General features: G+C 48.2%; 1 protein-coding gene across 1 annotated transcript; it reads left to right on the top strand.

The window, feature by feature from the left end:
• The first annotated feature begins 254 nt into the window (after positions 1-254).
• Positions 255-12,150, top strand: si:ch211-274f20.2 (calnexin). The gene is made up of 15 exons (XM_007891338.2): positions 255-390; positions 1,755-1,858; positions 3,152-3,225; positions 3,605-3,663; positions 4,397-4,538; positions 5,824-5,905; positions 6,274-6,466; positions 6,895-7,084; positions 7,578-7,691; positions 8,078-8,234; positions 8,629-8,844; positions 9,396-9,515; positions 9,811-9,913; positions 10,634-10,734; positions 11,514-12,150. The coding sequence occupies exons 2-15, from the start codon at positions 1,760-1,762 to the stop codon at positions 11,589-11,591; spliced, it is 1,728 nt and encodes a 575-aa protein (XP_007889529.2). The 5' UTR covers positions 255-390; positions 1,755-1,759; the 3' UTR covers positions 11,592-12,150.
• The last annotated feature ends 1,005 nt before the right edge of the window (positions 12,151-13,155 follow it).

Raw genomic sequence — 13,155 nt, 5'->3', positions numbered from 1 at the left:
AACCCTTGTATTTGGTAATAGCGCCTCCTCAAAGGATATACTGTAGAGTGACTTGACTGTGTATTTTGTGGGTGAAACGTGTCTGCTGCTTCCCTTGGGGAGCTGGCGGTGTGGGTCACTAGGGATTGCTGAGGCCTGAGGGGTTGGGCACCAAATGAGACTGTCAGTTCATAGCCAGTAGGAGGTGACTTACCTCTCTCTCTCTCTCATTCCCTCGCTCCTCACCTGCTCGTCCCGGCTCACACTTCCTCTTGGCTTGTTGCCATGGTTTCACTTGGTGTTCGCTCCCGAGCAAAGGTTGGGAATCTGGAGCTGGCACTTTCCCTCCTCGGTGGGACGGCGTCAGTCAGGAGCACCTCAGCATTCCCGGGATTCCCAACCACCTGAAAGGTAACAAGAGGGGTGAACTCTCTCTCTCTCTCTCTCTCTCTCCCCACTCCCCCACCTTCCCCTCAGCTCTGCACTCGAGTTAACATCACTGCTTAGTGTGAAAACCTGTGGCACAAAATCCTGCCCCGCCACCCTCTCTCTGCTAAACTCAGCTACTTAGTGGGTTCTTACTGAGGTCTGAGGCCTCTGCTCATGGTGTCAGCCTGGCTCAGATGATAGTCCTCTCACCTCTGAGTCAGAAGGTTGTGGGTTCAAGCCCCTTGACTGGACTCACATAGTCCAGGCTGGCACTCCAGTGCAGTCCTGGGGGGGAGTGTTGCATTGCTGGGGTTGTCGTTCGGATATACGTTAAAGATCTCACGACATTGTAAAAAAGAGAAGGGAGTTTCTCTCTCTCTCTCTCTCTCCCGATGTTCTGACCATCAATCCCCCTGGTAAAATTGGTCACTCGCTTCACGGCTGTTTGTGGGATCGCTGCTGCGCGCAAATTGGGTCAAGCAGAGGACTAGCAGCGGAGAGCGGAGGCACAGAGCAGTGGGAACAGGGAGCAAAAGGAAATCACCCATTTCAGCAATTCCAATGCCTGTCATTGAGAATTCTAACGAGGAGTCCAATGTTATTAGTGCACTCGCCTCGCAAGCGAGAGGACCCTGGTTCGATCCCCGGGCAAAACCTTAGCCAGGTTTCCTTACCCCACACGCTATAAGGCGCTATATCAAAGGCAAGGACTGTTATTATTATTAAAGTGCACTTGCCCAAGCTGTGTAAAGCAGACTGGGCTCCCAGCGTGTGATGGGAATTGGAGAGGAATCCTATGGGGACCGGGGGTTACAACTTGGGTTAAAGGAGGTGCTGACGGCAGCAGATCAGCTGGAAAGTTTGTGCATTGGTTTCCCATTGCTGACTCTCACCTCAGCAAGTTTGCACTGTCCAGTTTGACACTCCAGGGGGAGGGGTGTGTTGTGAGAATTGCCGTATTACGGATGTGGCTGTTTGTGGGGCACTGCTGTGTTCAAATTAGCTGCCGTGTTCAAACCCACTTTACGGTAAATTCTTTGAAGCACTTTTGGACTTCGATTTGCACTGGGAATTCCAACGGGTTTTCTAATTAAGAAACGGTGTAAAGAACAACAACAACTTACATTTGTAAGGCGCCTTTCATGTCAGGAGGACGTCCCTCAAGTTAGAACTACCGCAAATATTGATCGCATCATTAAATGCACAGTCAATCCATTTTGCAGTTTATCCTGGGAAACATTTTGAGAAGTCTCAATGATAAAGCGCTATATCAAATGCAAGGAATATTATATTATCTGTTCTGCCAGGTGTTAGCCTGAGATGTCTCCTGTCTCGCTCTCTTTCAGTTACAATGCAGTTGCTGACAATGCTGTGCCTTGTGGCCTGTCAGCTGGCTCCAGTGTTCACTCAAGAGGCTCTGACTGATTCAGAGTCTGAAGGAGATATTGAAGTGAGTCCATCTGCTGAGGTCCTGTGTGTGTCTGTGCGTGTGTATGTGTGTACCCTTTGGAATTCCATCCCACAGTATCTCTGCCTCACCCCATCCCTTGCCTCCTTCAAGACCCATCTCAAGACCCTCCTCTTCAACTGTGCCTTCGATCACCCTCCTTCTCCCCCCAGCCCTCCACCCTCCCCTATCCTGACCCCCAGCTCAGGTCCAAAACACTGATTGTCCAGCGCCTTGGGACATCCTCCCCACGTGAAAGGTGCTATTCATATGTAATTTTGTTGTTGTTGTGTGTGTGGCTGCGTATGTGTTTCTCTCTCTCAATCTAGTTGGAAGCACTTTTGCCCCTGAGCCAGAAGGTTGTGGGTTCAAGCTCCACATCGGGACTTTGAACTCATACAGACTAGGCTGAAACTCCAGTGCAGAGCTGGGGGGGTGGAGGTGGCTGCGTTGTGGGAGGTACCATCCTTCAAATAAGACATTAAACCAGGGGTATTAAAGCAGTCAAGCCCAGGCAGTGTTTCCTCAGTGACCACTGCGTGAGGTCCCATTTACCCAAGGTCAAGATCCAAGATAATGTGCAGAAGAAACGAAGCAAAGAAGTCAAGCAGAGGTCAGGCAGTCGAAGATCCCACGGGACCATTTGACAAGGGAAGGGAGTTTCGCCAAGTGTCCTGGCTAACGAACCCATAGATCAGATTGATCATTCAGTCCCTGGCTGTTTGAGGGAACATTGCTGTGCACAAATTGGATAATATGTTCGCCTATAAAACACACAGTAAAATCCTGTGAACCATTATTAGACATCTCAAGGCGTTACATCAAATGCAAGGATTATTATTACTATAGCAAATTAGCCCCAGTGTGTTGCCAATATATATTCCCAGGCGGTGCAAAACATTAGGTACGTTTCTTATTCCACACTCACATCTGTTTACCTAGCAGTAAGTAGGAAACTGGCTGTTAGTCGATTGGTGGATCGCTTTTCTGGGGGTAATAAACCCTTAAAAAAATAATAATAATAATTTGGCCACTCAATCCACAACTGTTTGTGGGACACTGCTCTGCGCAATTGACTACCGTGTTTCTCCCACAAAATATACAGTCAATTCACTTTACAGTGTATCCTGTGAAGTGCTTTGAGGCGTCTCAAAGATGAGGTAAGATGCTATATCAAATGCAAGGATTATTATTATTTTTATAAGGACACACAGCCTGTATTTTGGCTTCACTGTGGTTACACAGTGTGGTGAGGTGTGTGCTGTTGCAGTCAGACAGTGTGATTGTTTGTTGCAGACTGTTTACCAGCCCCCGAGAGCTGCCGGGCCTGTGCACTTTACAGCTTCCTTCGACGTCGACGGTTTGGAAAGGTAAGTGTCCCCCACGTGTCACATTACTGTATCTGTGTGAGATCAACTCCACACGCCTCTATTTATCTAGCAGTACGTAGGAACCCGGGTGTTAGTTGATTGGCGGATTGCCTTTCCAGAGACATTAATCCCACCTCCCCCCAAAAATGTGATCACTCGATCCATGACTGTTTGTGGGACGCTGTTGTGCACAATTGGCTGCTGCGTTTCGCCCACAAAATACAGTCAATCCACTTCATTGTATATATACTGTGAAGCACTTTGAGACTTTGGAAGGGTTATTATTATTATTATCAATGAAATCACTGTGTCTGTGGGAGATTTCTATATCTGTATGGTATTGCTGTGTCTGTGCCTGAAGCTGATTCTCTCTCCACAGCTGGGTAAAGTCTAATGTAAAAAAGGAAGACACTGAGGAAGATGTCAACAAATACGATGGTACGAATACAACCCTCTGCAGCCAAACCACTGCACCCCCACCCCCACAAACATCCCCTCACACAACCCGACCCATGAGAACTCCTCTCTCAATTCATTGAGCCAAGGCATTGTTTCCTCTAAGATATCATTGCGTACGAACGTGTTGTTGGGACCTGGAATGCGTTGCTTGAAAGGTAGTGGACGCCGATTCGGTAACAACTTTCAAGAGAGAAGTGGATAGATATTCGGGGAGGATAAGTTTGCAGGGCTCTGGGGAGAGAGTGGGGGAGTGGGATTAATTTGGACAGTTCTTTCAAGAGCCGCCATGGGCACGATAGGCTGAATGGCCTTCTTCTGTGCTGTATAATTCTATGATTCTACCTCTGTGACCTGCTAACCCTATAGCTACCTGTTCCCTTCCCTCCGCTTAGCAGGGTCCGGCTTTCTACATGTCTCTCGGGCATGAACTCCATCCCACATTCCCTTTGCCTCCCTTGCCTCCTTCAAGGCATGTCTCAAGACCCTCCACCTCTACTGTGCCTTCGCCCACCCTCCTACCCTCCCTGCCCTCCTCCACCCTCCCTAAACCCAACCTCCCCCGCCCCCCACCCTCCCACCTCCAGGTCCAAACCCCTGATTGTCCAGCACCTTGGGATGTCCTCCTGACATGAAAGACGCTATACAAATGTAATCTTGTATTGTATTGTACCCTGGCTGTCATGAGCTGTGACCAAACATCTCCTTCCTGCAGGAACGTGGGATGTGGAAGAACCTCGTGACAGGGCAGTCCCCGGGAACAAGGGGCTGGTGCTCAAATCCCGTGCCCAACACTACGCCATCTCTGCCCCGTTGTTCCGACCCTTCCTCTTCGAGGCCTTGCCCCTCATCCTGCAGTAAGTATCTCCTTTCACGTCGGGTGGACTTCCCAAGGTGCTGGACAGTCAGGGTTATCCAGTGAAGCGCACTGAGGCATCTCGACGAAGTAATAAGGCTCTAAATCAAATGCAAAGATTATTATTATTATCTGCAACGCCACACCCAAACCAGTGTGGCATTACCGTGCTTGTAGTACCTGACGTCGCCCACAAGGTGACACTGGGTATTTTTCTGAGCAATGCTGTGCTGATGTATGATTGATTGTTCTGGGCAGTTGACCCCTTTGCAGGACATGCAACGTTTGAGGAGATCCTGTGCATGTTTCTGCTTTAAAGTTTACTTGAATAGTGTTCCCACAAGCTTCCCCCCACCCGACACACCCAGAGGGGAGGGCGATAAAAGCATGAGGCTGAACAAGGGAGAACTAGGCTCAAATCCTGGGCACTGCTTCAGCTGATCTGAGCCAGGGCTGGAGTTAGCCTCAATAGGCAAAATATAGCAGAACCTGGTAATCTGATCGAAAAACAGAAGTGGCTAACACTCAGCAGGTCAGGCAGCATCTATGGAGAGAGTTTCAGGTCGATGACCTTTCGACAGAACTCACCTCGTTGTTCCTGGGCTGGGGAGGGGAAGATCAGCCGAGATTCCCACTCCTGATCGCCTGCTGCAGACGCTGTGCTGGGAAGTGCTTGGGCGAGGATACAATGGTGTTCACCTGTGACACTCTCCCCACCTCCCCCCCACTGTTGAATACCTTGTACTAGAGGGATCTCAGGTAAGAGAGAAACAAAGTAGATGTCACCAGATCAGGATCAGTTCAACACACCATGAATATCACTGTTACTGATGTTGTCATTGTTACTGTAGAATCATAGAATTATACAGGACAGAAGGAGGCCATTTGGCCCATCATGTCTGTGTCGACTCCAAATCTATCCCACTCCCCCGCTTTCTCCCCATAATTATCTACATCTCTCTTAAAAATTGTTATCGCTATCACTGATAAAAACAACTTGCATTTCTATATAGCACCCCTCACTCAGGGTAGTGTCCCAGAGCACTTGACGCTGAGCCGGGAGCTGACCCCAGACACGGTCGAACAGGAAGGTCTTCAGGCTCAACCCAAAGACAGGGAGTGGGGCAGGCAAGACGGAAGGATTGAGAAAGAGCGATAATAATTAATAATACTATCATTAACGCTGGCACTGTTGTTGTTACTGTCATTGTCAGGAAAAAATCTGAATAAATCCCCCTCACACCCCCAGATCTTATAACACTCTTATAACCCACGCTCTCCTGCAGGTATGAGGTCCATTTCCAGGACGGCAGTGAGTGTGGGGGAGCTTACCTGAAGCTGCTCTCTGAGGACAACCAGCTGGACCTGGTAAGTACATCTGTCGTGTAGTGTTGTGTACAGTGTTGTGGGCGATGTTGTGGACAGTGTTGGAGACAGTGTTGAGAGGTCCGCGGTAATTTCCCCCGTGGCTCACTCTCAGACTGACAATGGCTACTGAGAACAGTCAACTTTAGATTGTATTGATTAATGAGTACAGTTATTCTCAGACTGCGTCAATGTTCTCAGGGAATGGGGGGTAGGGGGAGTGGGGTGAATGCTCTTTGAGAGAGAGGAATAAGAGAACGAGCCTGAGTGTGTCCAGCACATCTCCTGATCTCTGTGACAATCTGAATTGCCATTTCCCATTCCCGCTTTCCCCCGTTATTGCGATTATTCCCATTTTTCTCTCTTTCCAGAGACAATTCTTTGACAAGACGCCGTTCACCATCATGTTTGGGCCGGACATGTGCGGAAAGGACTATACACTTCACTTCATCATTCGACACAAAAACCCGGTGACGGGGGGGTATGAGGAGAAGCGAGCGAGGCAGCCAGACATCGATCTCCAGGATTACTTTACAGACAAAAGACCTCACCTCTACACACTGAGTAATACATCCCTTCAGCCCCTTCTCACACAATCACATCAGTTTATCAAAACTAAACCTAATTGGGTCACTCAACCCACCACTGTTTGTGGGACGCTGCTGTGCACAATTAGCTGCCGCGTTTCACCCACAAAATATACAGTCACTACACTTTACAGTATGTTCTATGAAGCGCTTTGAGATGTTCTCGAAGACCCGATAAGGCGCTATATCAAATACAAAGATTATTATTATTATTACCAGGAAAATAAACCTTTGTAAAACCTGTTAGAAACATCGCGTTTTAGCCCCCGCGGTCACTGCACTTCACAGTATCCCGTGAAGCGCTTTGACGTGAAAGGTGCAGTAAGAAATATAAAGGTTATTATATTAACAAACTGGTTCTCACCTCCTGTTTCTCTCGCTCTCTCCAAACGGAAATCGGTCCAGTTGTGAGACCCGACAACACTTACGAGATGCTGATTGATGAGACCTCGGTGAGCAGAGGGAACCTCCTCCAGGACATGACGCCTCCTATCAATCCCCCCAGAGAGATTGAAGACCCTGATCATCACCAGCCCAAGGACTGGGATGACAGACGTCTAATCCCCGATCCACAGGCAGTGAAGCCCCCAGACTGGTGCGTCCGGCCAAGAGTTATTATAATAATAATCCTTGCATTTGATATAGTGCCTCATCATGTTGTTGAGACTTCTCAAAGCGCTTCACAGAATATACTGTGAAGTGTAGTGACTGTGTATTTTGTGGGCGAAATACAGCAGCCAATTGTGCATAGCAGTGTCTCATAAACAGTCCTGGATTGAGTGGCCAAATTATTATTTTTTGAAGGGATTATTACCCCCGGAAAGCGATCCACCAGTCGACAGGTTTCAACTTACCACTAGATAAACAGAGGTGTGTGGAGTAAGGAAACTTGCCGAGAGTTCTGCCCTGCCCGGGGATCGAACCTGGGTCCTCTCGGTTGCGAGGCAAGACCTCTAACTGCTACACTACGGGACTCTGTGTAATAAGTGCTGTATTAAATGCAATGATGTATTGTGACAATAATGTCAGGCAGTCTCGGGGGTTGGAGCAGGCGGTCGATGCCTGATGTTATTCTCTCTCTTTGCCAGGGATGAGGAGGCTCCACAAAATATTCCGGACCCCTTGGCAGTGAAGCCTGACGCCTGGCTGGACAAGGAGCCACAGTACATTCCAGATCCAAACTCAGAGAGACCATCAGACTGGTGAGTAACACTAGGCACTGACTCTGCTCACACTCACACACACACATATACGCTCACTCTCACACACACAGCACTGCTGATTAATATATCCTCACCACGCTCCTGTTATGTCCAAGCACATCAGTGTCTACAGACCTAAATACACACACCCCTCACTGTGACACTGACACACACTCTCACTGTGACACTGACACACACACTCCCCTCACTGTGACCCGACTCACACTCCCCTCCCTGTGACACTGACACACACACCCTTCACCCCTGTTCAATCAATCAGATATGTAGACCGACCAATACCAACATGTGGAGCGTTGTTCTTTGGAATGACACGTCCGTTCCTCCTTTAAGTTTCCCGGGAATGTCTGACTGAATGCTTTCTACAGGGACGATGAAATGGATGGGGAATGGGAAGCAGCCCGGATCCTGAACCCTGTGTGTGAGAGCGCCCCAGGCTGTGGGCCCTGGAGACACCCAACCATCCCCAACCCGGACTACAAGGGGAAGTGGAAAGCACCAATGATTGACAACCTCAAATACAAGGTACACTTCAAATCATTGTAACACAAAAGTTCTGTCAGACCCTCACTCTCTATTACGTTCTCCGCAACTCACACTTTGTATGAGACACACCCTCTATAACATACACTCTCTGTTGGCTGGTACGTTTCACCCACAAACTGTCAGTCAATCCACCTTGGAATATATTCTGCAAAGCGCTTTGAGACATCTCAACGATGGGATAAGGTGCAAGGATTACTATTATAACCCCCCACCCCTGCTCTATAACTTACACCAAAACATACACTCTTGATAACACTCTTTATCGCACCCAGCCCTCTATCGCACCCCCTCTCTCTATTACCTACCTTCTCTGTAACATGAACCGAGTTGTTCCATCACTAAACATTTTCCCACATTTGTTCCCGACCGACAGGGAATCTGGAAGCCTCGAAAGATTCCCAACCCAGAGTATTTCGAGGACCCAACACCGTTCCGTATGACGGGAATCAGAGCTGTTGGCCTGGAGCTGTGGTCAGTGACGCCCAATGTCCTGTTTGACAGTTTTATTATCTCCTCTGATGAGGCTGTGGTAAAGCAGTGGATACAGGACACCTGGGCCCTGAAACAGAAAGCCTATCACGCTGCCAGAGTAAGTGACCTCCTCATCCCATGACCCGGAGCCCTGGGAAAGAGGTGTCAAATTCAGCCAAATAACATGAGTTTAGTGCACTCGCTGGGTTCTTGGGTTTACCATAAAAATATTTACCATAAAAAAGTTTTCTTACTCCACATACCTCTGTTTACCTAGCAGTAAGTAAGAACCTACTTGTTAGTCGAGTGGTGGATCACCTTCCAGGTGTAATAATCCCTCCTCTCCCCCTCCCCACCAAAAAAAATTATTCGTGACTGTTTGTGGGACACCGCGGTGGGCAATTGGCTGTCAGGTTTCCCCCACAAAATATACAGTCAATTTACTTTACAGTACTTTACTGTGGAAGCACTTTGAGACGACTTGACGATGTGATAAGGCGCTATATCAAGTGCAAGTATTATTATATGTATATGTGTATAATAGTGTTGTGGGGGGTGGGATTGACAGTGTCTAGATGTCTGTGCTGTAGTCATGAAAGTGAGACACTGGACAGTATTGCAAGTGGTTGTTGTCTATGAACTACTCACCCTGTCGTGTGATGTTCACAGCCGGGTGTGATAATGCAGCTGTTTTTGGCCACACACAAGAGGCCCTGGCTCTGGGGGATTTATGTCTTCACTGTCGCTCTTCCCGTTGTGCTGTTCATCAGCTTCCGATGGCCTGACTTGGTACAGTAATATGTAATATTTCCTGCCTCTACTGTCCTGAACTCTTGTACACAGTACATATCTGTTTGCCCTGTATCCGCATAAACTCCCCTGTACTTTCCTGTATTCTCTTATACTCTTAAATACTCTCTTGTGTTGTGCTTTAATGACTTATTCTAAACTCTCTTGTAGTGTATGGACAGTACTGTCCTTTATACTTCTGTACTGTCCTGTGTATTGCTGTGCTCTGTATTGCTGTGCTCTGGATTGCTATACTGTAGTGTTTATGGCTGTGCTGCCTGTGCTGTGGTTACAGAGGTTTGGGCCCCCAGATGATTACTATTACAAGAAGACGGATGAGGTACAGCCTGACGATGCAGATCAGCAGCAGAGTAACAGGAGGGACTGCGGGGATCCAGGTAAAGCATCTAACACACTGCACTGACTCTCCACGGACTCTCTCTCTCTGCAAACCTCACAGACAGCCTTCCAGCAGCTTCCCGATTTCCTCCCAAGGTTGGTTTGGATGAAGAAGACCCTTCGACCCATTTGATCCCATTGTGTGTTGGCCTGGCGCACTCTTGCCTCTGAGGCAGAAGGTTGTTAATTCAAGACCCATGTCGGGGCTTGGAATCCCATAGTCTAAGCTGACACTCACTCCAGTGCAGTGCTGGGGGGGAGCGTGGGGGGGGTGCGTTGTTGGAGGTACCGTCCTTTGGGTGAGATGTTAACCCAAGGTCTCGTCTGCCTGTTCAGGTGAATGTCAAAGATCCCTTGACACCATTTAAAAATAGAAGGGAGTTTCTCTCTCCCAGTGTCCTGGCCAACAATCCCCCAAATAAAATCGGTCACTCACTCCACGGCTGTTTGTGGGACACCTCTGTGCACCCACTGGCTGCTGCGTTTCACCCACAAAACACACAGTCAATCCACGTTAGAGTGCGCCCTGTAAAGCGCTTTGAGACGTCTCGACGATGTGATGAAGCGCTGTATCAAATGCAAGGATTATTATTAATTATTATTATCTTGATTATCATTATTAGAGGAGAAACAATCAGGAGTAAATAAGAGCAGGTTTGCTCAGCTGCTCAGTCTGTCAGTCCGGGTTTGCATTTAAGGCGAGTGACGTGTTTTCCCAGGTGAAAGCTCACACCTTCAGCAACAGGATGCCGGCAGTAAAGGGACAAAGAGAAGAGGTGCCCGGCCAACAGTGAGAGCAGATAAAGAAACCGCTGAGCAGGTGGGTTATTCCAGGGGTCCGTCGTCGGGTTTAGAGGAGCCGAGGAAGTGGGTACATTAATGACCTGGGTGGGTGAGATCGCCTTGCCCTCTGCTGGGTGGTAAATGTAATAAGGAAGTTAATCCCGGAATCCCTCTGCCTCACCCCATCCCTCGTCTCCTTCAAGGCCCGTCTTTTCTCTTTGATTCTCTTTTGGCCATACTTCCACCCCCGCCCCTCTCCCTCGCTGTCCAGAGCCTTGAGACGTCCTTCCGATGTGAAAGGCACTCTATGAATGTCGTCTTGTTGTCTGTCTGGCTCAGTTGGCAGCACTCACATCTGGAAGTGAGAAAGTTGAGGGCGGGAGCCCCACATCGGGACTTTGAGCTCAGTCTAAACCTACGCTCCAGTGCAGTGCTGGGGGAGCGTTGCATTGTCGAAGTGCTGTCCTTGGGATGAGACATTAAACCAAATACCCATCTGCCTGTTGAGGTGGACGTGAAAGATCCCACGGCGCTATTCGATAAGAGAAGGGAGTTTCTCTCTCCAGGTGTTCTGGCCATACATCTGTCAAATCAAATCAGTCACTCGCTCCATGGCTGTTTGTGGGACATTGCTATGTGCAAATTAGATGCTGTGCTCACCTACAAATTACACAGTCATTCCACTTAAGAGGAAATCTGGAGTCATGACCCTGACGTGAAAGGCGCTGGATCAAAGGTTAAAGATTCTAAGGATTGAGAAAACGCTCCAAACCGTCAGCTGGGAGTTGAGTTAATTGTGACCGATCTGTCCCGCAGGCAGGAGGGAGCAGCGAGACGGGTGAAGCGGAGACAGCAGCAGAGCCGACAAGACACCGCGCAAGACGGCCGGAGTGATAGCGATGAGCCGCGGGGAGTCACATAATCCCCAGAGAGACGAGTATTTTACACAGAATTCTCCACTGGGCAGAGCTTTTCAGAGACACTTCCTCCCCTTCCCCCACCCCCAACCTGGACACCTCAGTTGCCACTTTCTGTCAGTCACGCAGCTCATCACAGACTGCAATACAATCACCCACAAAATATACAGTCAATTCGCTTTACAATATATTCTGTGAAGCATTTCAGATGTGTCAACAACGTGATAAGGCGCTGTATCAAACACAAGGATTATTATTATTATTATGAATATTATTATTATGATGTTGAAAGGGAGTGATAGAATGAAATAAGGTACTTTGTTTTACTGATGGCCTTGAATCAGGCAGAGAATTTACAAGTTTTTTCTTGACTTACGACCTTACTATCCATTCATATAAGTACCACATTCCCAGGGAGTAAGCACGCAAGGTGAGTGTTACAGTAATTTGGGACGTAGAGGACCAGAAAATACTTTTGTGAGCCACTTGGACAATTCCAAAGTGAGAAACAAATTAAAATCCAACAAATAATTGCACATGACTTTCTCTTTCTCTCTCACACACACATGCACACATCCAAATTGTCACTAAATAGCGATTCAATTCCTCCTCGACTGGCCAGCCCACTCCATCCGCTCTGTGAACTCTAGCCTGCTCCATGTCCCCTGCCCCACCATCGGTGATCCATCCTTCACCTTCTCTGCCCCCACCCTTTGGAACTCTGTTCCATAGTCCCTTTGCATCGCTCCATCCCTTGCCTCGTTCAAGAACATAAGAATTAGGAGCAGGAGTAGGCCATTCGGCCCCTCGAGCCTGCCCCGCCATTCGATAAGATCATGGCTGATCTTCAGACCTAACTCTAATTACCTGCCCTATCCCCATATCCCCTAATCCCTCTGTTTTTTTAAAAATCTATCAGTCTCAGCCTTGAAGGTGTTCAAGGACTGAGCATCTACAGCCTTCTGGGGTAGTGAATTCCATAAATTCACTACCCTCTGAGTGAAGAAATGTTTCCTCAACTCTGTTCTAAAAGGCTGACCCTTAATTTTAGGACTGTGACCCCTTGTTAAAGATTCTCCTACCAGGGGAAACAATCCTTCAGTGTCTACTTTATCAGCCCTTTAAGAATCTTATATGTTTCAATAAGATCTCCCCTAATTCTTCTGTACTCTAGAGAATACAGCCCTAGTTTATTCAGCCTATCCTCATAGGTCAGTCCCCTCATCCCAGGAACTAACCGAGTGAATCTACGCTGCACCCCCTCTAGGGCAAGTATGTCCTTTTTTAAATAAGGAGACCAAAACTGCACACAATACTCTAGGTGCAGTCTCACCAAGGCCCTATACAGTTGCAGCAAGACTTCCCTACTCTTGTACTCTAAACCTTTTGCAATGAACGCTAACATGCCATTCGCCTTCTTAGTTGCTCGCTGCAAACTAACCTTTTGAGACTTTTTGTCAAGACCCTGCTCTTCGATCGTGCTTTCGGTCGCCCTCCTACCCCCACCTTCCCTGCTCTCCACCTGTCCTGATCCCAACCTA

This window comes from Callorhinchus milii, unplaced genomic scaffold (assembly GCF_018977255.1).
Source record: "Callorhinchus milii isolate IMCB2004 unplaced genomic scaffold, IMCB_Cmil_1.0 Scaffold15, whole genome shotgun sequence".
In the NCBI taxonomy this organism is placed as follows: Eukaryota; Metazoa; Chordata; class Chondrichthyes; order Chimaeriformes; family Callorhinchidae; genus Callorhinchus; species Callorhinchus milii.
This window is presented reverse-complemented; position numbering and strand designations above follow the sequence as displayed.

Bases quoted from the DNA above. Each gene is read 5' to 3' on its own strand.
- si:ch211-274f20.2 (XM_007891338.2), top strand. From the start codon at position 1,760: ATGCAGTTGCTGACAATGCTGTGCCTTGTGGCCTGTCAGCTGGCTCCA. The intron at 5,906-6,273 runs GTAAGTACATCT...CTCTCTTTCCAG, and splicing joins AGGACAACCAGCTGGACCTG to AGACAATTCTTTGACAAGAC. The intron at 8,845-9,395 runs GTAAGTGACCTC...TGATGTTCACAG, and splicing joins AAGCCTATCACGCTGCCAGA to CCGGGTGTGATAATGCAGCT.